This window comes from Notolabrus celidotus, chromosome 17 (assembly GCF_009762535.1).
Source record: "Notolabrus celidotus isolate fNotCel1 chromosome 17, fNotCel1.pri, whole genome shotgun sequence".
Classification (NCBI taxonomy): domain Eukaryota; kingdom Metazoa; phylum Chordata; class Actinopteri; order Labriformes; family Labridae; genus Notolabrus; species Notolabrus celidotus.
Window position 1 is genome coordinate 13,425,169 of NC_048288.1, and position 27,885 is coordinate 13,453,053.

At 39.5% G+C, this 27,885-nt stretch overlaps 1 protein-coding gene and 1 long non-coding RNA gene across 3 annotated transcripts in view; both read left to right on the forward strand.

The window, feature by feature from the left end:
* The window catches only part of LOC117828838, an 85,247-nt gene extending 58,905 nt beyond the window's left edge, over positions 1–26,342 (forward strand). Inside the window, exon 4 of the long non-coding RNA XR_004634504.1 lies at positions 25,765–26,342. This is a non-coding gene — a long non-coding RNA (uncharacterized LOC117828838). The remainder of the gene's footprint in view (positions 1–25,764) is intronic.
* LOC117828837 lies at positions 142–16,157 on the forward strand. 2 transcript variants are annotated; one of them, XM_034706182.1, is made up of 15 exons: positions 142–489; positions 4,016–4,075; positions 4,211–4,331; positions 4,482–4,585; positions 4,681–4,953; positions 5,057–5,150; positions 5,243–5,310; positions 5,395–5,460; positions 5,641–5,796; positions 5,891–5,959; positions 6,172–6,291; positions 6,383–6,442; positions 6,605–6,685; positions 6,908–9,504; positions 9,691–16,157. In XM_034706182.1, the coding sequence occupies exons 3-15, from the start codon at positions 4,211–4,213 to the stop codon at positions 15,392–15,394; spliced, it is 9,513 nt and encodes a 3,170-aa protein (XP_034562073.1). In that variant the 5' UTR covers positions 142–489; positions 4,016–4,075; the 3' UTR covers positions 15,395–16,157. The 2 variants fall into 2 exon arrangements, with proteins under 2 accessions (XP_034562073.1, XP_034562072.1); XM_034706181.1 differs by having other exon boundaries at positions 6,908–16,157.
* Positions 26,343–27,885: the final 1,543 nt, after the last annotated feature.

Here is a 27,885-nt window from a genome sequence, read left to right on the forward strand (position 1 = left end):
TATTTCATGCCCTAATTTCATATTATATGATAATACTAATCACACTTTTGTCATTTTGTCAATAAGTCCAATTCTTTTCAGAAATAAAAGGTATTATTTTATTTCGGGTGTTTTATTTTGACATTTTCCTCTTCAAGTTTCGAGTTTCCTGTTCCTTTTTCCTCTCAGGAGCTTCACCAAATGAATGTCTGTGTAACAGACTTCAGGTGAGGGAGCCTATCAGCTTGCACGTTTTATTTTGCTGCGTCAGCAGCGTCAGCAGCGTCAGCAGCGCTGGTATATAACGGCGCGTCACGTCACTGACCGGTACTCCTTTACAGGACCTACAGCTGCGTGTATCAGAGCGAGCCTGAGAGCGAGCATTTTTTGCTAGCTACCGAGCGACCCCATCTGATATACACGGATATTTTCACTCGATTTTCTAAAGCCTTTCCACCTTCCAACGACTTGTGCACCTTTATCCCTTCACCTGGACCTTTGGGACACACAGTGAGTAACAGCTTTAATGCTAACTGCAGTGTTTTTATGTGCTACCTTCAATGAGTGACCGAGTGAAGAGCTAATGAAGCTAATGCAAGCTAGGTGTGCTAGCTTTAGGTGTGCTCCTTTAGCAGGCACTTAGAGTGGTTGGTGGTTTTGTATGGACTTAAAAGCTCGATTTTATTCTTGTTTTAAAATTGAGCTCGAATTGAAAAGTGTTCATAGCAGTGGCCTACACCGTTAACCTTTAGGCATGAAGTCAGAGTTTTTGAAATTGCAGCTTAAAAGACTACTAGGCCTGCTGCATGCTGTAGCTTCAGAGCTGAATTTGAAACGATATGGTGGTTTTGTATTAAAGTAAAGCATGATTGTGATTCTTGTTGTTTTAAAATTGAACTGAATTGAAAAGTGTTAACAATGCGCTACATATTACAGACAGAACAGTTAGGCATGTGACAGTGCTGTATTTTTGAAAAATGGCTTTCAAGCATTAAAGCTACCTACAGCGAGGCTGCAGTGTAACGGTTTCATGTATTTTCTGTGAATTTGGTATGACATGGTGGTTTTGTATAGACTTTAAAGCGTGATTTTATTCTTGTTTTAAAATTGAACTCGAATTGAAAAGTGTTCAAAGCAGTGGCCTTAACCGTTAGGCATGACGTCAAGAGTTTTTGAAAAATGCGCGGAGGCTTCAAAGGCTGATGGGCCTGCTGCAGGTGCAGAGCTGAATTTAAAACGACATGGTGGTTTTGTATTAAAGGAAAGCATGATTGTGATTCTTGTTTTAAAGTTGAACTGAATTAAAGTGTAAACAATGCACTACATTTAATTTTTTTTTTTTTTTTTTTTTTTTTTTTTAAATAAATGCAATGCGCTACATATTACAGACAGAACCGTTAGACGTGCGTGACGTCAGCGCTCATGGCGCCGTAGCTTCAAAGGCTGCCGGGCTTGCAGTTTAACAGCTGAATTTGAAACGACATGGTGGTTTTGTATTAAAGGAAAGCATGATTGTGATTCTTGATTTAAAGTAGAACTGAATTAAAGTGTAAACAATGCACTACATTTAATTATTTTTTTATGAATGCAATGCGCTACATATTACAGACAGAACCGTTAGGCATTTGGCGTCAGCGCTGTGTTTTTGAAAATGGCTTTCAAGCTTTAAAGCTACCTACAGCGAGGCTGCATTGTGACAGTTTCATGTATTTTCTGTGAATTTGGAATGACATGGTGGTTTTGTATAGACTTTAAAGCGTGATTTTATTCTTGTTTTAAAATTGAACTCGAATTGAAAAGTGTTCAAAGCAGTGGCCTTAACCGTTAGGCATGACGTCAAGAGTTTTTGAAAAATGCGCGGAGGCTTCAAAGGCTGATGGCCCTGCTGCAGGTGCAGAGCTGAATTTAAAACGACATGGTGGTTTTGTATTAAAGGAAAGCATGATTGTGATTCTTGTTTTAAAGTTGAACTGAATTAAAGTGTAAACAATGCACTACATTTAATTTTTTTTTTTTTTTTTTTTTTTTTTTTAAATAAATGCAATGCGCTACATATTACAGACAGAACCGTTAGACGTGCGTGACGTCAGCGCTCATGGCGCCGTAGCTTCAAAGGCTGCCGGGCTTGCAGTTTAACAGCTGAATTTGAAACGACATGGTGGTTTTGTATTAAAGGAAAGCATGATTGTGATTCTTGATTTAAAGTAGAACTGAATTAAAGTGTAAACAATGCACTACATTTAATTATTTTTTTATGAATGCAATGCGCTACATATTACAGACAGAACCGTTAGGCATTTGGCGTCAGCGCTGTGTTTTTGAAAATGGCTTTCAAGCTTTAAAGCTACCTACAGCAAGGCTGCATTGTGACAGTTTCATGTATTTTCAGTGAATTTGGAATGACATGGTGGTTTCATATTAGGTAAAGCATGATGTGATTCTTGTTTCAAGCCTTAATTAAAAGTGAACCTGTTAGTTAAAAGCAGTGAGTCCTATTACGCACCATGTAGAATTGTGAATGAGCTTATTTACATTAGTTTTTTTTATAACAAACATATATATATTAAATTGCATACTGTGTATTTTACTAGATTATGATTTATTTATTTTCAAAAAAAAAATAAATATTTATTTTTTTTTTTTTTTTTAATACAATGCGCTACATATGACAGACAGAACCGTTAGACGTGATGTCAGTGCTCATGGCGCCGAAGCTTCAAAGGCTACCGAGCTTACAGCTTGCTGCAGGTTTAACAGCTGAATTTGAAACGACACGGTGGTTTTGTATTAAAGTAAAGCATGATTGTGATTCTTGTTTTAATTTTAAAATTGAACTGAATTGAAAAGTGTTAACAATGCGCTACATATTACAGACAGAACCGTGAGACATGTGGCATCAGCGCTGTGTTTTTGAAAATTGCTTTAAAGCTACCTACAGCAAGGCTGCATTGTGACAGTTTCATGTATTTTCAGTGAATTTGGAATGACGTGGTGGTTTTATATTAGGTAAAGCATGATGTGATTCTTGTTTCAAGCCTTAATTAAAAGTGAACCTGTTAGTTAAAAGCAGTGAGTCCTATTACACACCATGTAGAATTGTGAATGAGCTTATTTACATAATTAGTTTTTTTTTATAACAAACGCATATATATATATTAAATTGCATACTGTGTATTATTATTATTATTATAATTTTTTTTTTTTTTTTTTTAAACATTCAGACATGAACAGTGACAAACTCAGACTACTAGATTATGAGTTGTGTACTCCCCTTTAAGATTCCCAAGGGTTATGAGCAGAGTCATGTTTTCCCACAGTGCAGTGAATGCATCACAGAAGTACTTTTGCTTCAAGTACTCCTAGTACTTTACTACTTCAAGTACTCCTAGTACTTTACTACTTCAAGTACTACAAGTACTTTTACTACTTCCACTAGTAAAAGTACTTTGAGTACTTGAAGTAGTAAAATTATTTGAGTACTTGAAGTAGTTAAAGCAGTGGAAGTAGTAAAAGCACTTGGAGTAGTACAATAGTAGTAGTATAAGTAAAGAATTAAGAGGCGATAACAGTAAAGTAAGACTTGAGAAAAGGTGATTGTGTGTGTGTCTCTCCAAGTCTCATTAGCTGTTGTCATGGACATGGGATCAGCTGTGTAACTGCTGTGACAATTGATTTAGAATATGATTTATTAGTAAACCATGGTCATCTTTAGTGTACAATTGTAATATTTATGTTGAGAAAAAATTTATTGTGATAATTATTGTTGTTGAGATATCCCCCAGCACTTGTGTGTAGTGAGAGGCTGTGAGGACACGATGAAGCAGAACTGATTTGTGCTTTGTTTTTGAATTTCTTTGTAAAGAAAGCTGAATCAATATAAATGTACTTGTATACTGGTGTCTCGGTGTGTATATTGTGTCTGTGCACTTGTGTAGAAGAGTATTTTATATATATTTTTGGACATTTATTCTGAAGTTTATGTGTAGTAAGCTTGGCTTAACAAGTCTAAATTAATTGTCCTTTTGTGTTTGTGCAGTCTGACAGGAGACCGTCCCATCTTTCTTCCACAGAGCAGCAGGACTTGGTGCGAAGCACGGTTAGTTACCGGTTTTATTAACTATGTTTTTTGTGTAGTGATGGATACATTTTAAAAAGATACTAGCTGGATACACAATTTTAAATGCTGTGATTGATTTATTGTGCTTCTGTTTTTGTGTTCACACGTGTTAAGATGCCTCGTGGTAAGTCCTATCGCCGCTCTCTGGCAGCCAAGAAGCGAATGGCAGAGCAGCGAAGCGCTGGCGTTGAACGCTTCAACGCCAGTCCCTATGGCTCCAGCAATGCCAGTGCACGTGAGTAGTCAACCATATCTAGAGGTTTTTGTTGCTTTTCTCCTGTCATTTAAAGTCATTTTAGAGTAATACAACATTGAACTGTTATGTATTAATGATGTATGACGTTTTTACTTTAAATTTGTTGAATTTGTTTGTCTTTATGAATAGGGCATGGTACTGGGTACCGCCATCCCGTGCAGAAATGGCCAGTTTCGTCGCTGTCTGGGAAGCAGCACAAACTGGTGTTTATGCCCGAGTCTCCTGACAAGAAGGTAATATTAGATGTAATTTATGTATATATTTACCACAGCTGTTAATATATTAAATTGCAATCAAACTAAAACTTAATTTCTGTATGCTATCCCAGTTTGTTCTTCTTGTGGGTGATTCCCACCTTCGTGCCATCGCCGACCGGCACGTGTCCATGCCAGAGGGAAGGTTTTCCTTTGGCATCATGTCTACACCCGGGGGCGCTGCTCATGATTTGAGGGCTGAGCTTGTGCACGCTCACGTCCCTCGAACTCCTGATGCAGTTTGTCTTCTGGCCCCATCCAACAACCTCACACATTCCAGGACCATCTCAGATGCTGGTGCCGACTTCACCGAGCTTCTGAATGCTGCCTGCAATCGGTGGTCCAACGTAAGCTTTAAGTTTAAATTTAAAAGTATGAATGTTTTTAAAAAAAATAAAAAAAATTGTATGGATCTGCAAATATATATACACTTTGTTATATTCCTTTCAGGTTGTAGTGGTGGATTTCCCCCCCCGCTTCAACTGCGACCAGCAGTACCAAGAACTGCTGCGCCAGGAATTCCATAGGGTTTGTGTCCGCTTGGGTATGTGACCTCTGAAATACAATTTTGTTTAATATTTGACATTATGTGAAAGTACAATTACTTATGGTTATTATATGATTTCCATTTTTAAGGTGTGCGGTATTTTCCAACGGCATGTCACTTTCCGTTGGAGAACACAGACCTGTGGGCTAGAGATGGCGTAAGTATAACATGTAATTTTGATGTGAGGAGTTCAGTTTATTGAACAAGTGTTTAAAATTCAATTTATTTTTATATATTACAGATTCACCTGTCAGAACCTGAGGGCATGAGCGTGCTATCACAGCTGATGTGGCAGGCTGTTTACGTTGTAAGTTATGTTATAAATATATCTGTTTGGATTAGATTAAAAAAAAAACAAATTACATTTTATTTTTTGTATTTTTCAAATTGTGTGCATTTTTCACATGTTTTTTGTAATGTGTAATTCTTAAGGAACTTTTTTGAAACTGACGTGCTTTGTCAAAATGTTTTTTTATCTCATCATTAGACACTTGACACAGTGCCACAACCCCCCGCTGTGAAAGCACCCCTCAGACCACTAGCACCATGCATCAAGCCAAAACTTGTTGTGAAGGGTGAGGACACTCCACCACGTCCTCCGGTGAACCCCTTCGTGTGGCGCACTGTTCAAAGGGGCAAAGAGGTAATGCCCTGTCATTGTGGGGTTAAGATGTTAAAATATGTCTGCGAAACACAACTATTGTACTTAACACAAACTATGCTTTCTTTTGTTACAGGGGAACTCATCAGGGGAGCCTGGCCGGTCCTCTGGTGTGCTTCCTCAGAGAAGGAAGGTACAGAAGCAGGTTTGTGATGTTTTCTTCATGTTTATAATTGTAGGTAGATTGGGAGGGAGTAGTCAGCTGCTGTGCTCAAAGCAGGCATATACTACATGGTTTGAAGGAATTATGTCATTAAAAATGCACTCACTTAGCCTTTGAATCATTTCAGTGTTTATAGATAACTGTATCTGTTTAGAGTTGAGTTCAACAAGTGTCTGCACTCTATAATTTCACAGGTGGTGAAGGAGTGTACCATCCCGCTAAACCCAGTCTGGTTTAGCTTTGCCCTGTTGGATGAGATGGACAAGCTTGTGCCATCTCATCTCCCTGGTACCGCGGTTCCAGAGGGCAAGCAGGTAATAATCATGGAATCTCAAAAACAGTCCAAACTGCTTTTAACGTGTAAATGCAATATGTCAACAATACATTTGATTTGTTTTTCATTAGAAGGCCTTTGTGGAGCGCAGGAGGAGTGCTGCCTCCAAGAGGAGTCGGTCCGACCGGCAGGTAAGTGTTATGTTTTTAGGTATTTATTTTTCCACACACACAATACTTTGACTCTAAATGTCTGATGTATAGGTTTGAGTTGTATCCATGGTAATGCCATTTCCTAGGTAGTGTTTGCTAAACAGCAGAAAAACACTTGATTCATGCATGTATGTTTTCTAGGCGGAGGCAGTACCTAGCGTGGTGGTTGTGAAGGCGAGGGTCACTTCTTCCACGTTCATGCGGGAGACGGCGGAGGCGGAGGTTTGTGGATTTATTTTGTTCAAGTTATTTATCATATGTGATATTTTCTGATAATTCAAGGTTTTCAGATTGAAGCAGTTGGTCTCTGTCGTTTGCTAATCACCTGCCTGCTTTTGTGTTTTAAGCTTTAAAAGTAAGAATTTGATTTTTATTTCATCAAGTGTGTTTGAGGTTATATTTTTATTGTCCTTGCCCTTCATTCACTTGTTTTGTTTTCATCAGGAGGCGGTTCCGAGTGTTGTGGGAGCGTCCCCCGAGTCCCCTGTCCAGTCCCCCGACCAGGCTGCGCCGGTGGAGGGTCCTGCCCGCCCCCATCGCACTCAAAGGCCCGTCAAAGGTCAGAGTGTTGCAGCTCCAGTTTGCATGTGTTCTGAGCAGTTGCCCCCACCTTTAGTTTCAGGCAGTAGTTTTGTAGGTCAGTACTCTGACGTGAATACTTTGCTCACTTGTAGTGCTGTGGCTGCAATCAAACACACGATTGCACCTGTGTGTACATGGCGTGGCAGGGACATAGACGAGGTCAGGTCAGAAGGGACTAAGTTGGTGGAGTTTCTGGTTGAGGAGAGTAAGAAGGTTCCAGCAGGAGAAAGGGAGTTGTGTACGCTTATTGAGAAGCACACAGTCTTTGGAGGGAAGTGGAGCGTTGACATTGGTAGGCCAGAGTACTTTGTAGTGAAGCCACCAGGGGAGGACACACTTGTGTCTGAGAAGCTGCAGGATCTGTTGTTGAGGGATGGCATGTGTCTCTTTGGTGTTGATGGTCTTGCTACTGCAGTGATACAACACAAAGATTACATTGTTGTTGTTGACTGCAGCACACGTGATGCCAGTGGTTCTGATCCTAGCTGCAGCAGATCTGTGGCTGTGTTTAACACATGCCTGAACGACCTGATGTTTCACATCAGGGGTCTGCAGAAGTCTTTCAACGCACAGACGTATGTTGTTGCCAGCATGTCTGTGAAGCCGCTTGATGTTGGACTCGGTGTTGAGACTGTTTCAGAGGTTGCAGACAGTGATGGTGACATGCAAGTTGCAGGTGAGGTTCAGGAGAGCAGCTCAGTCAGGTCTGCATGTCATGTGAGATCAGTGCAGGGAACGTTTCATCAGGGAGATGATCAGTTTGAGTTTGGAGGATTTCAGTGTATGGCCATAAGCCTCGTTGGAATGGCGAAACACACAACTGACAGTGTGTTTTCATGGCAGTCCAAGACCTTGGATGATGTTGTCGTGTCAGGGGACAAGTTGTATGCCTCTTTAAGGAAGAACAACTTGATCAGTGATAAAGTATCACTCTTTCTTTGTGTTCCTGATTTGCCCAAACAGCATGTGGTTGATGGGCAGAGCTTTGACTTTGAGTACGGTGACTTTGTGAGTGGACTGGTAGGTGTGGATGATGGTCCCACTATTGAGCTAGGTGTACATGTGAGCTTGAAAATGGGATTGACGGACATGTTGACACAGTACGACACATGTCTGTTGACAGTGCAGGGTAGCACTTGTGCTATCGTTCATCAGGGTGGACGGTATGCAGTGGTTGATTCCCATGCTCGTAGTGCTGAGGGAATGTTGCATGGTAACGGAAAGAGTGTTGTTGTGTATTTTAGTTGCATTGATCATGTCTATGATCACATATGCAAGTTGTCACGCATGTTGCCAGTAGGTCACAAGCAGTTTGAGATAGCTGGTGTTCGTGTGTCTCTCCCAGGGTTAGTTGTTGACCGTGAAATGTCATTAGGACAGTCACTAACTGTAGAAACCGGAAAGAGCGTGTTTAGAAGCAGTGTCTCTGAGGAGTCCAGTGCTCAGCCAGCGGTCAGCTGTAGCAGCAGTGTGAGGGCAGAGAAGCGTAAGAGGTCAGCAGGAAGTTTTCTGTCAAAGAAGTTGAAAAGGAGTGATGTCATTGAAGTTGATTCGGATGTTGTGTTTGTTAGTGATGTGGCTAGTAAAGGACTGCAGTTTAATCCTCTTCGTAGGGAAGTTGCAGAAGCATTGTGCAAACAGTTGAACTTAGAGTCAGAGATAGTTGATGCAGTATCTTCAGAGGTTGGTCAGTTAGGAGCTCCGTGTAAGAATGACAGTATACAGGGTGATGGAAATTGTTTCTTTCGAGCAGTCAGTCAAGCTGTGAGTGGTACTCAGAAGAATCATAGGAAAGTTAGACTTGCAGTTGTGAAGCAGATAGAAAGTAATGTAGCAAAGTACAAGAGTCTTTTGAGGAATGAGTTTTCTTCTGTGGCAGAATACCTTAGGGAGTCAAAAATGCAGTGTGTTGGCAGATGGGCTACAGAGGTAGAGATTCAAGCAGCAGCAGATTGTTTAGGTGTGAGTATATTTACTTATCATCAGGGTCGCTGGCTTGAATATAGTTGTAGGAAGAGGCCGTTTTCAAATCAGGGAATTTATTTAGAACATTGTAATGATAATCATTATGAGACTGTTGTTTGTGTTCAACAGCCTCAAATTCAGGGTTGCTCTGGCTACTGCAGAGTGGACCAGTCTTGTAAGACAGGTTACAATATTAGACAGCGTAAAGGAAAAGAGAGTGCTTGTTTGGGAGCTTCGATTTCAGCTGCAAGTTTAGAAGTAGAGCATGTAGAAGGCAATGTTACAAAACAGCCCCAACATAGTAAATTATCAAAGTTTTTGAAAAGGAAGAGGAAATTAGATGAGAAAATGAAATGCCAGGAATTGATGTATAGCCAGAAAAGAAAAGACAGTAAAAAAATTAGCTACCAGGTAAATGTGTTGCATAGAGAGAAAGTAAAAAGAAGTAGTGTAGAAAGAAGTAAAATTAAATACCAGGAAAATGTGTTACATAGGGAGAAAGTAAAAAGAATTAGTGTAGAAAGAAGTAAAATTAAATACCAGGAAAATGTGTTACATAGAGAGAAAGTAAAAAGAAGTAGTGTAGAAAGAAGTAAAATTAAATACCAGGAAAATGTGTTGCATAGGGAGACCGTAAAAAAAGCAAGTAAAATTAAATACCAGGAAAATGTGTTGCATAGGGAGAAAGTAAAAAGAAGTAGTGTAGAAAGAAGTAAACTTAAATATCAGGAAGATGTGTTGCATAGGGAGAAAGTGAAAAGAAGTAGTGTAGAAAGAATTAAATTAAAATACCAGACTGATGTGACACACAAAGAGAAAGTTAAGAAAAGCAGTAAATTAAAATATCGTGAGAATGTTTTGCATAGAGAGAGAGTTAGGAAAAGCAGTAAATTAAAATATCGAGAGAATGATTTGCACAGACAGACAGTCAAAGGAATAAGTAACCGGAAGTATCAGTTAAATAAGTTGCATAGACAGCGTGTAAAAGCCATGAGTATAAGGAAGTACCATGGTAATGCAGAGCATAGGGACAGTGTTGCAGCAGGTAACAGAGTGAGGAGGCAGAAACAGAAAGAAAAGGCAGAACAGTTTGATTTTGTGATGGGACAGTTTCTAAAGAAAGTAGAGGATGGTCCAGATTTTGTTTGTTGTGTCTGCCATAGATTGTTGTTTAAACATCAGGTTTTAAGTTGTAGAAAAGAAGATTACAACAAAAGTAGAGGAGTAGCTCTGATCGCAGATAAATGTGTGACAGAAGGTTATTTGCATAAATGTAGTCAGGACTGTGAGGTGGCTTGTAAGTTGTTGGATACACCGAGAGGTCAGATGTGGATTTGCTACACCTGTCATCTAAAGATTAGTAAAGGGGAAGTCCCACCTGAAAGTGCGGTTAATAATTTGGGACTTAATCCCATTCCTCCAGAGTTGGCGTGTTTGAATAGTTTGGAGCAACATTTGATAGCTTTGCACATTCCATTTATGAAGATGTTAGCATTGCCTAAAGGTGGGCAAAATGGAGTTCATGGACCGGTGACGTGTGTTCCTGCCAATATCGTGCAGACAGACAATTTGTTGCCCCGTTCCAATATGGAAGGGTCGTTGTTGAGGGTGAAGTTAAAGCGTAAGTTGACTTACAAAGGCCACTATGAGTATCAGTTTGTTGATACAATGAAGGTTAGGAAAGCTTTGGTTTACTTGAAGAGGACTAATGGGCTGTATCAAGATGTGGAATTTAATGAACAGTGGCTTAATGAGTTTTGTAAGGAAGAAGAGGAAGATTTGGAAGAGGTTAGTGTTCCTACTGTAGAGAGTTCAGAACCATCCATAGATGAAGCTGAGGATGAGCAGCTACATGACAGACAGCAGCACTGTATGTTTCAGGACACGTGTCTCATGCCTGTTGATTTAGGTCAGGAAGCACTGGATCAGTATTTTGATGATACATTGAATTTGGCTCCGGCAGAAGGAAATAGTCCTGTTAGGTTGTTGTGCGATGAGGCAAATGAAGCAAAATCTTTTCCAGTATTGTTTCCAGATGGTTGCAATACATTTCACGAGAGTAGACAGCATAGGCTAACTTTGTCACGTTATTTAAACAACCGTATTTTACACGCAGATGGTCGGTTTGCACGCAATGTGGAGTATATCTTTTTTGCTCAATACATGTCAGAGTTAGAGCAGGTAGTGTCCAAAGTGTCTATAGCCCTACGGAAAGGAAAAGGAGGCCATACGTCTCAAAGAGTAGGGGAGGATTTGTTGAGAGATGAAGAGTCTTTGAAGCAGTTGTTGGAGTTTGATGATGGCTTTCGGTTCTTAAAACCTATTAGAGGTACTCCAGCATTCTGGCAGGGAGCTCAGAAAGATTTATTGGCTTGTGTTAGGCAGCTAGGTGTTCCTACGTGGTTTTGTTCTTTTTCATCTGCTGATATGCGATGGAAAAATCTTTTGAATAGTATTTTGAAACAGGAAGGTAGGACACAGACTTTTGAAGAGTTAGAGTGGGCAGATAGGTGTGAGTTGTTGCGCAGAAATCCTGTCACTGCAGCCAGATCTTTTGATTTCCGTTGGCATTGTTTTCTCAGGGAGGTTCTGATGTCTCCAGCTGAGCCGATAGGTAAAATCAAGGACTACTTTCATAGGGTAGAGTTTCAGCAGCGTGGCTCACCGCACATTCATAGTTTGTTTTGGATTGAGAATGCCCCAAAGATTGATAAAGATTCGGATGAGGAAGTTGTTGCATTCATCGATAAATATGTAACATGTGAGCTACCATCAGAGGATGAGGAGTTGTTAGATATTGTGAAGTCAGTGCAGCAACATTCAAAACGACATTCCAAAACTTGTAAGAAGAATAAAACGGTTTGTCGTTTTAACTTTCCCAGGCCAGCTTCAGGCAGAACTTTTATAGCTCGTGGTAAAAGTTTAGAAGATTTAAAGAAGACCTGCAAGTGTCAGGTAGAGAAGACTGGTAGGTCACTTGCATGTACATGCAAAAGTCAGATTGATAAAGACAGTGAGAAAAGGATGAGGGACCACGCAGCAGACATTTTGGCAGCAGTGAAGAAGGCTCTTTCTGATGAGAATAGAAGCTTTGCTAGTTTGGACGAGTTGTTTGAGAGTTTAGGGATCACTCAGAGAGCTTTTGAGAGAGCTTATAAACTCTTTAGTCGGAATACACATGTGGTGTTAAAAAGAGAGGTCAATGAGGTTTGGGTTAATCAGTATAGTAAGCCACTTTTGAAATGCTGGAATGCCAATATGGACATCCAGTATGTTGTTGATGCGTATGCATGTGTGGTTTACATAGTCTCCTATATTTCAAAGGCAGAGAGAGAGATTGGACTGTTGTTAGGGAACGCTCAGAGAGAAGCAGCTAAGGACAAAAATCTTAGTGCAAAGGATGCTTTGAAGAATCTAGGCAGTGTTTATCTTCACAACAGAGATGTGTCGAGTCAGGAAGCGGTGTACAGGTTGGTACCCAGCATGCACCTGAAAGAGTGTTCCAGGAAGGTTGTGTTTGTCCCAACAGGGGAAAATGTTGTGAAGATGAGTCTGCCTTTAAATGTGTTAAAACAAAAGGCAGCGTCATCACAGGGTCTTACTTCAGAAGACATGTGGATGACTAGTTTAGTTGATCGCTATAGGAACAGGCCAGATGATGGCGAGTTTGACGACATGTGTTTGGCAACTTTTGTGTCAGAATATCGTGTTCTGAGCAAAAATGAGAAGAGTCAGAATAGGGTGAAACTGAAGAAAGATTTTGGTTTTGTCTCAAAAAGAACGCGTTCACAACCTGCTGTTGTACGTTACGCGCGCTTTTCTGAGACAAAAAATCCAGAATCTTTCTTTCAGAGCATTTTGCAGTTGTTTCTTCCCCACCGTGTTGACGTGCAGCTTAAACCTCCAAACTGTGAGACGTTTGAGGATTTTTACATGAACGGTCATATGAGGTTTAGTGATGGTTCCAGGCATTCGGTCAAGTCAGTTGTGGATTTGAACAGGAGCAGATTTGAAATGGAAGCAGATAAATTGGATGAAATCCAACATGAGGTTGATGGTAACGTTGTGTTAGAGGATGCCTGGTGTGAGCTGTGTCCAGAGCAGGAACTTGAGCGTTTACAGTGTCTGCAGGAGCAGAGTGAGACAGAGCAGGTAGTTGAAGAGCATGTTGAAAACATTCCAGATTTGGCTGTTAGTAGCAAAGAGGTTTGTCATTTAGAGAAAAGAAATAATGTTTTGAGCAGAAGTGACGGTTTGGCATTGGTTAGGTCTCTGAATGAGACACAGTTGTCTGTGTTTTATCAGATTCGTCAGTGGTGTTTAGAGAAGGTCAATGGGAAAAAGCCAGATCCTCTGCACGTGTTTGTAACCGGCGGGGCTGGTACCGGTAAGAGTCATCTGATTAGGGCTATTCAGTATGAGGCTATGCGGCTGTTGGCACCGGCATGTCGTCATCCTGACAACACCTGTGTTTTGTTGACTGCTCCTACAGGGATTGCTGCATACAATCTGCATGCAGCAACTATTCACAGCACGTTTAGCATTGGAGTGGATGTACGCTTACCGTACACTCCTCTGGGTGAAGAGAAGATCAATTCTCTGCGTGCTAAGTTGTGTGATCTGCAGATTTTGATCATTGATGAAATCTCCATGGTAGATCACAGATTGTTGGCTTATATTCATGGTAGATTGAGGCAGATCAAACAGACTGGTGACTTTGCTCCGTTTGGTAACGTGAGTGTGATTGCAGTGGGGGATTTTTTCCAGTTGCCTCCCGTTAAAGGGAAACCACTGTATGTTGATGATCAGGGTGTGAACTTGTGGTCCAGTCTGTTTAAGGTTGTTGAACTAACAACAGTTGTTAGGCAACAGGATTCAGTCTTTGCAGAGCTGTTGAACAGGGTCAGAACTCGGTCTAAAGAGACTCCAATGCTGCTCAGTGACATTAGGACACTGCAGCGTTGTGAAACCGGTGAAGTCAGCTCAGCTTTACACATTTTTCCGACAAACAAACAAGTAAATGAGCATAACATTCAGGAGCTATTCAGGACTTGTCCTGAATATGTTGAGATTGAAGCCCAGGATTATGTGAACAGTAAAAAAACAGGGAAGTTAGAGTTGATTAGTGGACATCACAGCAGAACATATAACACATCTTTAGAGGAAACACTTCCCTTGGGGATAGATGCCCGTGTTATGCTCTGTAAGAATGTAGATGTTTTGGACGGTCTGGTTAACGGTGTGTGCGGTATTGTTACCCACATAGTGTCAGCTAGTGAAGGTAGATTTCCTAAAAAGGTGTTTGTTAAGTTTGATGACGATCAGGTTGGTTCTCAGAGGAGGAAACGGTTTGTTGGGGTTTCCAGTGATTTGGTTGGTTCTACGGGTATTGACCCAGAGGAAGAGAGGGTGACAAACAAAGGTGGATTGCGAAGGCAATTTCCACTTAAACTTGCTTGGGCTTGTACGGTGCATAAAGTGCAGGGGTTGACTGTAGACAGTGCTGTAGTGTGTCTTAAGAGAGTTTTCACAGCAGGACAGGCATATGTGGCCTTAAGCCGTGTTAGGAGTCTGTCTGGTTTGATCATTCAAGACTTTAGAGAGAAGGTCATTTATTGTAAGGATGACATCAAGGATGCAGTTAAGAGTATGCCTCCATTCTTGGTTGATGTCATACCCCGGCACACATCAATTACACCTACATTTTCTGTGTTTTTGATGAACGTGCAAAGTTTGAGTCTACATGTGTCAGATTTAGCTTTGTGCACGCAGCATTTGCAGCCTAACTGCATTGCTGTTACAGAAACATGGTTATCCACTGATTCTGTATTAGAAAATGTAAAGATCAATCGTTACAGTTTCCTGAACTGCTCGCGAAGTGAATCTTACACAAGTAATCACCCAGCTTTGATAGCATTGCAAGCCCAACAACATGGTGGTGTTGGCATGTTTAGTGCAGACAATGTGGCATTTGACTTAATCAAAGTGCCACATGTGAATTTGGAGTGTTTGGTTTTCAAGTATGTTGACATACTAGTCGTGGTCATTTATCGACCGCCCTCCTATCCCATGTGTTTGTTTAAGGAGAATCTGAGCAAGTTGCTTGATTGGCTTAACCCACTAAGTAACACTATTGCTGTCATGGGAGATTTCAATGATGACATTTTGAAGTCGTCATCAATCTGCAATTTTGTCGCAGAGAGGGGGTTTGTTCAGCTAGTGACACAACCCACCACAGAGAGAGGCACACTTATTGACCATGTGTATGTGAAAACAACACAGTACGAGGTACAGTCAGTAGTGTGGCCTACTTATTTTAGTGATCATGAGGGGATTCTTTGTTGTTTTAGAAGTACATCTGATCAAAGTGATGAGGCAGAGTAGTTTAGACTTGATGACTGCAGGTTTGTATTGAAATTGTGAGCTTTTTGGTAGGTTTAACTTTTGTGGTTGGCTCATTTGTGAGTTTGCATGGAATAGTCTGCATGTTTAGGGGCAAAAAAAACATTTGCATGCCTTTTCTCTTTTTGTCTGTTATACGGTGATAATGTTCTTCGTTTAGTGATAAGGAGAAAAAAAACAAAAAAAAAAAACATTTGCATGCCTTTTCTCTTTTTGTCTGTTATACTGTGATAATGTTCTTCGTTTAGTGATAAGGAGAAAAAAAAAAGAAAACCCCCAAAAACATTTGCATGCCTTTTCTCTTTGTCTGTTGTACTGTGATAATGTTATTTGTTTAGTGATAAGGAAAAAAAAAACAAAAAAAACAAAAAACATTTGCATGCCTTTTGTCTTTTGTCTGTTATACTGTGATAATGTTATTTGTTTAGTGATAAGGAAAAAAATAACAAAAAAAAATTGCATGCCTTTCTCTTTTTGTCTGTTTATAGTGTGATAATGTTTTATGATAGCATAGTATAAAAAGGTTTCGTTTCCTGCATTACAACAGCTTTGTAGGTATAACATTTATGAATAAACATGTACGTTATGGATGTTATTAATAACATTTAAATTAATATACAGATACAAATTGTTTCACATAAATAACCAGATAATATTAGGCCCTAAAATTAAATGATAACACTTGTATGCTGTTTGTAATGCGGGTTTTGCTTTACCTTTCATGTTAGCCACAAAAAAAGCAAAAGGCCCTGGGTGCGGACCACTGTTTACAGTTTACTGTTTACAACCTCGGGGTTCGACTCCCTGCGGGGCCCTGCTTTCCTCGGCAACGACATGGAAAGTTTGGTGAAATTTTACAATAAAATGCGTCAAAGTTATTGAGCCTTAAAAATGTAAGCTGATAATAACGATAATGAAAATAAATCCGATTCAACCAACTTTATAAATTTATTTGCGGAGCAATAATAAAATAGGGTGTAATAAACAAACATTAATTTATATAACAGCTTGATTATGTAGTTTTAGATGAGACATATGACACACATATATATTTATATTAATTAATCCATAGTTAATGATAAAAGAAACAATCATGTTGTTGTATGTTAAGATCTGTGTACACTGTTACTAATCAATATTATTTCTGGGAGGTCTTGGCCTCACTTGTGTCTCAGGTTCCAGTGGATTGTTGCTGCAGGCTTGCTGTTGTGGACCATCTGACCTGAGGAGCAGAAAGACTTAATACCAATCTTATATTATCTTCCTTGTCAATTAATTTAAAAAAAAATTGCATTGTACCATTATTACCATTTTATCTATTGCAATTTTTTTGTTTATAGTTTTTATTTCAATTGTAGAGCTACTGAGTTAATTTTAAAGTGTTATTTTCAAGATTACTACCCATGTTAACATTATACAAGTTTTGAAATGAGAAATGTAATTTTTTATTTTTTTTAGTCAGTATTTTCTGTTACTGACTTGATTTTTTTTTTTTGCTTTATCAATACACCTGTCGACAATAACTATGATCACCCAAAAAAAAGTATGACATTAATGTTCAGATAACTTGTTGTATGAATTATTTGTATATAAATAAAAAGAGAATTGTTGACTTATTGATAAATTGTTTGACAGTTTATTTTATGTAATTGTTTTTAAGTTATGTTTGACCGAGGTTATAGTTTGCAGAAATACTACAGAATGGTTTGACAATTATGGAGTTGGCGGGAGATGTCATGAGGCACATACTGTTATGAAAGCTAGGACATTTTGATCAGATGTAATAGTGAGCATCAGAGTCACTGCAGCTTCCAGTTCCAAGGTGAGACACCAATTTATGTAATAAATTAGAAAAAGGATATCTTTCAAAGTGGACTGTAATCTTTTACAATTAGAAGTCTGAACATCAGATTCAAAGTCATGTTTATTGTTAAGCCATGAGTACACATACAAGGATTTGAATTTCAGCAGCCTTCACTGAGTATATTAAGCTATAAAACATACATATACACATAAGTGTAATGTGTTGTAGCCAAACAAGAACAGACAACATGAGGGCAATGCACGACGGGAGTTAAATGGATCCTTAGTCAACATAAAAAAAATAATACTATTTAAAGATGGATAATTTTTCTTATACATACACTTGAGTAGGACCTTGATCATGTTTAATACATTTCAAACAGATTGATCGATGTCTGAAAGAGGTGTGATATTTCCTGCTTCATGGCCAGACATTGAAGTCTAAGGCGCCGCCAGAGACACACTTAAACAGGTAACAGTGTGATCAGTAATGCTTCATCAAGGTGTTAAAACCCTTCCTGACCATATTAGACAAACATTTTAGAAAAGAGGAGGATTCATAAATGACGAAGGAAAACGTGACTTTGTGTTAGCAGAGGGGAATCAAAAGATATACAATGAATATTTGCCTGTAGATGCGTTCAGATTGGGAAACTTGTACATGAGCATTTAATACGAGAGGTAAAAAGGTTTCAAGTGATTGGTACATCAGCAAAATAATATCAAACATAAGCCCTTTGTCATGGCTACACCCTCTGTGGAAATGTCACTGTCTGAGCAATAATAGTTCATCAAGGTCTGAATGCACTTTGAGTGTTTTAGAAATAAATATATATCAATAAAAAAAAATGCGACTACCTGTTGGCCTAGACTCAAACTGTGAGCATACTCGAGCAGTTACAAGCACAGAGCACATTGTAGTACTGCTTTTGGCCAGTGGGTGGTGCAATGACTCATGAAGTGATAATATGCAGGAGTTTATCACAGATCATAATAGAGGCAGTAGTGATCACAAGCATATTATTCATATTAAAAGGTTTATAAGAGTAAATACCACTTGTGTTCAAAAGGTCAGTACCATGTTTTTCCAGAAGGCGGCACTATGACTGTAGTAAAAAAAAATGAACCCAAAGATGTGTTGATTGATGGACCCTGATCATGTATATGCAATATGAAACAGATTGATCTCTGCATGAAGGAGCTGTGAATGTTTCATGTTTCATGGCGAGACATCAAAGTTTGAGGCATCACCAGACACACCCTTCAACGACAGGTCACAGTCTGACCAGCGATGCTTCATGAAGGTGTGAAGGTGGTTTGTGAGCACATTTGAAATAAATACACTCAAAAGAGGAGGAGCTATACACCACAAAGTAAGAGGTGACTTCCGGTGGCCAGTAGGGGGCGCTATAACATAAAGATGAATATTTTGCATATACAGATGTTCAGGCTGGGGCGCTTATCATGTGTGAGTGCCCTGATCCTGAATCAAAATTGTATGTGAGAGATATTACATTTAAAGTTTTTGGCAGATTGCCAAGAAAACCTCCCTCTGCCACGCCCACATCCATTGACTTAGGAAGATTCCTCTGACAAATGTTCATCTCCAGTGTGACAACAACATTTTGAGCGAAGCAGGAGTTGATTCGATAAAAAACTGTAGAACATGTGATTTTCTGCTGCCAGTAGGGGGCGCTATATGATATTGGTGAATATTTGCCTATAGAGGCGTTCAGGCTGGGGCACTTATCATGCATGACCGGTCTGAGCCTGATCCATTATTGCATATGAGAGATATAACTGTTTAGAGTTTTTCAAAATGTCCTCCAGATGTAGCGAGGTGCCACGCCCACACCGATTGACTTAGAGAAATTCTGTCTGATGACTTTTGATCGCCAATGTGTCTACTTCAAAATGTGCGTGGTTAGGAGTTGATCGGAGCAAAATTGTAGGAGCTATTTACATAAATATATACTTTAGCGGTTGAAAAAATGTACTCCAAGTTTAGCGAGGTGCCACGCCCACAAAAATTGACTTAGAGAAATTCTGTCTGATAACTTTTGATTGTCAATCTGTCCACTCCAAAATGTGCGTGGTTGGGAGTTGATTGGAGCAAAATTGTAGGAGCCATTTACATAAATACATACCCAAAATAATGGGGTCAAAAACAGAAAAATCAAAATGGCCGACTTCCTGTTGGGATTTCACCACGACGTTAAGAGGATTTTTTGTAGGTCTTGGCATGATACCTACCCAAAAAAAATTTGATGCATGTATGTTGAACCGTATTATGGGGCTAGCCTTTTCAAATTTTCAACTTCAAGGGGGCGCTGTTTAGCCATTTTGGGGAATTTTTTTTTGGGACCACCAAAATGTCGAAATTTTCACCAGGCCTGGTGCATGTGCAACAGATTGGGACTTTTGCACCGCGTTAAGGCAAGCACATTGGGGATTCAAAAGTCGGGAGAAAGAAAGAAAGAAGAAAGAAATAATAATAATAATAATCACTCGGGTTACAAGAGGGCCTCGCCGACCTTGTCGGTGCTCGGGCCCTAATAAGAAGAATAATCCTTAGGGATACAATAGGGCCTTCGCCGACATTGTCGGTGCTCGGGCCCTAATAATCCCTCGGGTTACAAGAGGGCCTTCGCCGACCTTGTCGGTGCTCGGGCCCTAATAATTCCTCGGGTTTCAATAGGGCCTCGCCGACAATTGTCGGTGCTCGGGCCCTAATAATAATAATAATCACTCGGGTTTCAATAGGGCCTCGCCGACAATTGTCGGTGCTCGGGCCCTAATAATTCCTCGGGTTACAAGAGGGCCTTCGCCGACCTTGTCGGTGCTCGGGCCCTAAATATAGAAAATCAATCAGTCTTTATTTGTATAGCGCCAAATCACAACAAACGTTATCTCAAGACGCTTTTACGAACAGAGCATGTCTAGACCATATTCTATGTTATGTTATTAACCCTCCTGTTATGTTCGTTTCTCTGAAACAGCAATAATGTTCCTGGGTCAATTTGACCTGGGGCATTGTCAATTATCCAAAAGTGTCAGAACTCCAAATAATCCCAATACACATTTTTTTTTAAATCTAATTTTTAACTCCATTACTATCCATTTAAATCAAGATTCAGTCCATTGGTGTTCTTTAATTCTCACAGATCATGGTTCAATAGGGATAACTCAATCGTTTTTCATTCAAATTAATGTTAAAACTTTTTTTTAACGTACATTGGAAAGCCCTAAATACAAATACAATAGTTTTACATGACGTAGTTTTTTGTTTATTTTATTTTACATTTTGAATTTTTTTTTTATTAAAGGTGACATATCACGCTTTTTTCATCAATATATATTGGTCTAAGAGGTCCCCAAAACATGTCTTTAAAGTTTATGCTCAAAAAAACACTTTGAAATCAGATTTTGGCCTGCCTGAAAAGCCCTCTTCTTCAGTCCTCCTCAGAACACTCTGTTTTCCCTCTGACCACGCCCCCTCAGGAAGTGGATGAGCCCTCGGCTCTCCAGCACGTTGATCTAATGTTTACATGTTGGCTGAATATACACGGCTGCTCAGAGATCACGTTACTTCAACCCTCTGAATCTGATCCAGAGTCTGATCCTGACGGAGAGGCGCCTGTAGCAGGACCTTTCTGAAGGATTGGTCACAGATTTAGTGTTTCTTGTTGTTTTATTTATCAGTATGTAGACGTGTGTCTTGGTACACAGCTACGAACATGTAGCTATGTGGCTATGCTAACTAGCGCTAGCACTTATCCATGATAAATAAAAATCATCCACTAGATCTTCAAATCTGCAAACGTGGGGAGTAAAACCGACCTCTACCAGAAAGGCAGCAGGACCTTTCTGAAGGATTGGTCACAGATTTAGTGTTTCTTGTTGTTTTATTTGTCAGTATGTCAACGTGTCTCTTGGTACACAGCTACAGCTACAGCTATGACCATGTAGCTATGTGGCTATGCTAATTAGCACTAGCACTTATCCATGACAAATAAAAAACATCCACTAGATCTTCAAATCTGCAGACGTGGGGAGTAAAACCAACCTCTGCCAGAAAGGCAGCGGGACCTTTTCTGAAGGATTTGTCACAGATTCTGTTTCTTGTTGTCTTATTTGTCAGTATGTCGACGTGTGTCTTGGTACACAGCTACGACATGTAGCTATGCTAACTAGCGCTAGCACTTATCCATGATAAATAAAAATCATCCACTAGATCTTCAAATCTGCAGACGTGGGGAGTAAAACCGACCTTTGTGTTTATTAAGACAGCCTACAACTAGCATGCCTCCCTCCTAAGCTCCTTGTTAGCACACATTTGTGCAGGTAATGAAAAACGGAGGGGGAATTCAGTATTAGTTTATACAGTCTATGGGCTGAACAAGCTTCGAGCTCTGACTCCGTGACAGACCGGATATTGTTGTTACGTAACAAAAACACAGAAGTCTGAAACGGCTCGTTTCACACACATTTACAGAAAGGTGTAGAAATCAAAACAGGTGCAGAATGGATTTTTTTCATTCTCGGGGACACATATTTCAGGTAGAGAACCATTAAAAAGTCAATTTTGCATGATATGTCACCTTTAAGTGATGTTGATAAATTAACACGACTCCCCTTCTGTCACATGCTGCCCAGATTTATATGCTGCATTTAGCTGGTTTGGAAGGTATATATTGCCTAAAAAAGACTTTTAAAGGGGTCAATTTGACCCGCAACACAACAGGAGGGTTAACAAAGACCCAACACCAAGACAGCATAAGCTCCAGTCTTACCCCACATTAATCCACCATGAGTATTGCACCTCGCAGTATTTAGCTAGTTACAGCGGTGAGGAAAACTTCCTTTTAACAGGCAGAAACCTCGAGCAGAACCAGACTGATGTTAGACAGCCATCTGCCTCACCTGATATTCTCCTTATAATTTAGTCCAAAATGTTAACTTTTATTCTATATTCCATACATGCAAAGTAAAATATTTCTAGCATCTTCCTCTTGACAATACCTCACAGATTCTCTTTGGGTTGCAGGTCAGGTCTGTTGGCTGGCTAGTCAAGCACAGTAATAACATGGTCAACACACTCTTTTGAAGTAGTTTTGGTGCTGTGGGCAGGTGCTAAGTCCTGTAGGAAAAATAAAAAACAGCATTAGTCTGGAATTCTCAATTTCTTCAAAGACTGATGTTAATAATTTACTTTCCCCCAATATTCTAACATTTGAGCTTGTAGATTATCAAAACTATGTTTCATGTAATGACATAAAATATGGACATGTGATGCAGTACAGCATTTCTGTTAAAAGATCACACCCCTCATACTGCCAGTGTAAGAATTATGTCTCATGACCATCTCTCGCACTGAAAATCTTGAACATAGAAGCCTTTCCAATTGTATACAATTACCCACCATACAGTAAAGAATGCTAACACATCTAGTATGCTTTTTAAAATAAAGCCATGTGGAACATTTTCCTTGTTTTTACGTAGTGCTTTTATTTTGAATTTCTTTTCTATGGCATTATGGTGAATCAAAAAAAAGTTCCTTGTTTGGGTCTCTGCTTATGTTTCTTTGAAAAAACATCATAGATCATGTTTGTTGTGGCTACGTTATGTTAACATTGAAATAGTTTCAGATTATAAGTTATCTATCTATACACAATTGTTTTTGCACCTGTCTGTAAATTAAGCACCTGTTTTAATGTTAATAAGGTTGTTTTTTTATAAGAACAACCCCCCAAAACATATTTAACATCCCAAACTACCGCCGATATAGCATCCCACTCTAAGTCATTTGAAAATCTGCATTAAAATCCTGTTTGTGTCAGCATAAACATTTGAGGAAGCAAAATGATGATTGCAAATAATACCAAATTATTTTTAATAATTTGCATGAATAGAAAGAAATGTCAGAATAATAGTCAAAGACACATTTGTTTAAAGCTAATTCAATAAAATAAGTGCCACAAGGAAATTCCATTATATCTTACTCTCTTACAACAAGCTTACAGCAATAGTAATCTTGTAACTCAGTGCAGGGTACTTTTGAGTTTGTCATCACAATTTTTAGTGACTTTTTTTTTTTTTTTTAATAAGTCTTGATTCAGTTTTAACCTCATTCAGGCTGTTTAAATGGTTGAATTATGTAGTACTTGAATTTAAAGCACTTTACAATTTGTGTCCCATTTGCAGGCTCATTCTCATTTTATGAGCAAGCTACTATAACCTGAAGCGTCTTCTTAGTGAGCTGTATATTTTATTTCAACAAAGAAGTAACTACATTTATTGTGTATTATGGACACTGAGAGGGGGCAGCAGCTGCTGCTAGTGTGTTGCTAATGAGCTGCTTTGTTTCATCAGATGCTTCAAGTTTACTCTTTGCAGCTGGACATAAAGAAAAATACATAATATCAATCTTTATGTCTACAAATTAACACGGTGATACAATTATTCAATCAGTTAGTCTTTACTCATATAGCATGAACCTCCAGACACTACAAAACGAGCAGGGCTAGTACATACTCTTTGTTTGTACTCTTTGTGTATATATTTAAAAATACCCAGCATCAAGATATAATGAGATACAGTCCCTTTATACCATAAAAGACTTTCTCATCCTTTCTTAATCCACCATGAGAAGACCACTTTGCATTATCAAGCAAGTTACAGTGACAAGGAAAAACCTTTGTTTTAACTGGCAGAAAACCTCCAGCAGAACCAGACTCATGTTAGACAGCCGTCTGCCTCGACCATGTTGGGGTTGGAAAGAGGATAGAGGAGATTCAGAAAGAGAGAGATGGAAAGAGAGAGAGTTCTATTAGCAGGAACTGCAAATTAATAACAGACTGTTCTTCATATTTGTGGCCTTTAGAGTCAACAGGTCTGATATTAGCATTTACAATAATGATGTTGAAAATAGAGGTAGGAATGAAAACATCAAGTCTAGCAATTAATATTTGTGTTGTAGAAGTTATGATAATGGTGAGACTGATATTAGTAGTTGTAGCAGCTGGAGTCAAGCAAGTTGACAGCAGCAGGACATCTACAGCAATGATCAAGAGGAACCTACGAGACAAGGGAGCTCAGGGACTCCCAGAAAAGTCTATGGGCAGTAACCATAGACTATAAAATATGGACGTAGTATCCGTGACGTCACCCATCTGTCGGCGGGAGCCATATTGCTGCTGTCGAGCGACTGTGACATAAAGAGGCAGGCTTTGAGCCTCCTCACCAACAGCTACAGTGTTCCCGCCTGTCAATCAAGTCAGCTGTGCCTCTCATTGGAAGACTCATAATCTCAATATCTTTGAAATTGCCACGTTAGAAAAAAACTCACCCCCGTACACTGTGTGCCAATGGAGAAATGAGCTATCCAGACTACACTCATTTTTTGTACCAGGCTGTAAACATATGTGGTTTCCGGTGTTTCTGCAGCCAGCTTCAAGCGGATCCTCGATGAACTGCAGTTTTTAGCACTTCCGCATTGGACTCATATTTTTAGACCAGAGGTTGACGCTTGGTAGTAACTTTAATGGGACATGAAGATATAAAGTAAGTGAGAAGCACACAGATAGAGGAGAGAGAGAGAGAATCAGGAGCTCAGTGTGCCAGTTCCCCCGTGGGTCTAAGCCTATAGCAGCATGACTAAGAGCTGGTCCAAGCCTGAGCCAGACCTAACTGTAAGCTTTATCAAAAAGGAAACTTTTAAGCCTACTGTTCAAAGTAGAGAGGGTGTCTGCCCCCGAACTCCTGACTGGTAATTGAAATTAAAGGAGAGGGGCCTGATAACTGAAGGCTCTACCTCCCATACTACTTTTAGAGACTGTAGGTATGACAAGCAGGCCTGCATGCTGGGAGCATAGTGTTCTAGAAGAGTAATAGGCTACTATGAGATCTTTAAGATATGATAGTACGTGAGCATTAAGAGCTTTGTAGGTCAGAAGAAGGTTTAAATTATATTCTAGATTTTATACAGGAGAGATATGCTCTCTTCTCCTAGTTCTAGTCAGATCTCGAGCTACAGTGTTATTGCAATGCTACATTTAATTTACAATGAAGACAATTAGTTTAAGAGGGAGACTAAATTCTGTGACATGAACACATTTAGCACTACTTTGTGTTATCTACGTTTCTTAAATCCCCTCAAACCCCTGCAATCACCTAATGTCATTTTAGAAGAACCACAGGAATACAAAGATAAAAAAACATTATGTAGTCCAAGTTTTGTCAAATCCAGTCAGTGGTGGGTGTGATGTTGAAGGTGATGGATGAATGAACAAATCACAGAAAACCCGTACCTGACCTTCTCACCCATATCAACACGTATGGCGGTGGAAAAATTGAATCGCTCCAGTAAATCAGCTATTTCAACAACACTGGCTCCGTCTGAAGAGCTACTGGAGCTTTTGATTGAGTTAGGTATGCTTGAACACACACATACACAGATCCACGCGCCAGCACACACACACACAAACTAGTGCACCAACAAACACCTGTCCAGGTCATAACACCTGTTTTTGTGTGCCTGCTATTTACAGGCAGGCGTGGTGTAGTGCTGCAGGCGGACAGGACGGCTCAACAACATGGATGTTGTGTTCATTGTTTCACGCTGTGTCGCCTGTCCTTCACATCACAAAGAGAAGCCAGCGCACTCGCTCACCCCATCGCTACACACTCACACACAGCTGATACAGACGCGCAGCAGAGAATGATGTTCTGCTTGATTGAAACAGGATTAAGATTAGGTTTGACAGATTTAAGGGTTGAATAGGAACTATAAAGGATTTCAGTATTGCTTCTGATTTCAGTATCTGGACACTTCAAAGCATCTCTAAACATCTGCACCAGTGTTTGTTTGCCTACCTACTAACTATAATCCGTAACAATGCTACAATCTAACACCATAAGGTTACAATGTGCTTTAGGTGTAGGTAAAAAAAATACATGTATATGTATCCAGTTATTTTCTCCATTAAAACTACAAAGCTTGACCGACATATTTGCTTATCAATATTACTATAAGCTTACCCCATGAGGCACAAACAATGAAAGTCAAGATTTATGCCATGTTTTTTATTTTCTCCCACTAAAATAAAGGTTGTTTTTATTAAGTCCATGCATGTATTTGACAATGTCGTGTCTCGGAGGTCTGTTTTTTTTTTTTTTTCAATGTCCAACATTTTATCTCAAAGCAGCAGCCAAACATATCTTGCCTGCTTTGCTTGATGTCAAACAAAGACTTTGCAATATGGTGGAATACAGGTAAGACTTAACATGTAGATCAGACAGACATTTATCTTGCTATTAATATTGAGAGTATCTGTTTTTTCATTTGTTTAGTTATGAGTATTTTTCTTATTCTTTAAAGTTATATTTTTGGACAATTGCACCTTTATTAGATAGGACAGCTGAAGACATGCAGCAATGTCTTTTTAGTCTCGCTTTTAACTGAGTTTTATTCTTAAAGGTGACATATCATGCAAAATGGACTTTTTAATGGTTCTCTACCTGAAATATGTGTCCCTGGCATGTCTACAAACCCCCCGAGAATGAAAAAAATCCATTCTGCCCCTGTTTTGATTTCTACACCTTTCTGTAAATGTGTGTGAAACGAGCCGTTTCAGACTTCCGTGTTTTTGTTACGTAACAACAATATCCGGTCTGTCACGGAGTCAGAGCTCGGAGCTTGTTCAGCCCATAGACTGTATAAAATACAACTCAACCCCTCCTCCGTTTTTCATTACCTGCACAAATGTGTGCTAACAAGGAGCTTAGGAGGGAGGCATGCTAGTTGTAGGCTGTCTTAATAAACACAAAGGTCGGTTTTACTCCCCACGTCTGCAGATTTGAAGATCTAGTGGATGATTTTTATTTATCATGGATAAGTGCTAGCGCTAGTTAGCATAGCTACATAGCTACATGTCATAGCTGTAGATGTGTAGCAAGACACACGTCGACATACGGACAAATAAAACAACAAGAAACACAGAATCTGTGACCAATCCTTCAGAAAATGTCCCACTGCCTTTCTGGCAGAGGTCAGTTTTACTCCCCACGTCTGCAGATTTGAAGATCTAGTGGATGATTTTTATTTATCATGGATAAGTGCTAGCGCTAGTTAGCATAGCCACATAGCTACATGTTCGTAGCTGTGTACCAAGATACACGTCTACATACTGACAAATAAAACAACAAGAAACACTAAATCTGTGACCAATCCTTCAGAAAGGTCCTGCTACAGGCGCCTCTCCGTCAGGATCAGATTCTGGATCAGATTCAGAGGGTTGAAGTAACGTGATCTCTGAGCAGCCGTGTATATTCAGCCAACATGTAAACATTAGATCAACGTGCTGGACAGCCGAGGAACATCCACTTCCTGAGGGGGCGTGGTCAGACAGAAAACAGAATGTTCTGAGGAGGGCTGAAGAAGAGGGTTCTTCAGGCATGCCAAAATCTGATTTCAAAGTGTTTTTTTGAGCATAAACTTTAAAGACATGTTTTGGGGACCTCTTAGACCAATATGTATTGATGAAAAAAGCGTGATATGTCCCCTTTAACAGTTTTATTTACTTATCATCTATTTCAAATTTTAGTCACTTTTATTCTACTTTATTTATTTATGTACTTATTTATTTATTTTAAGTATAGCATATTATTTT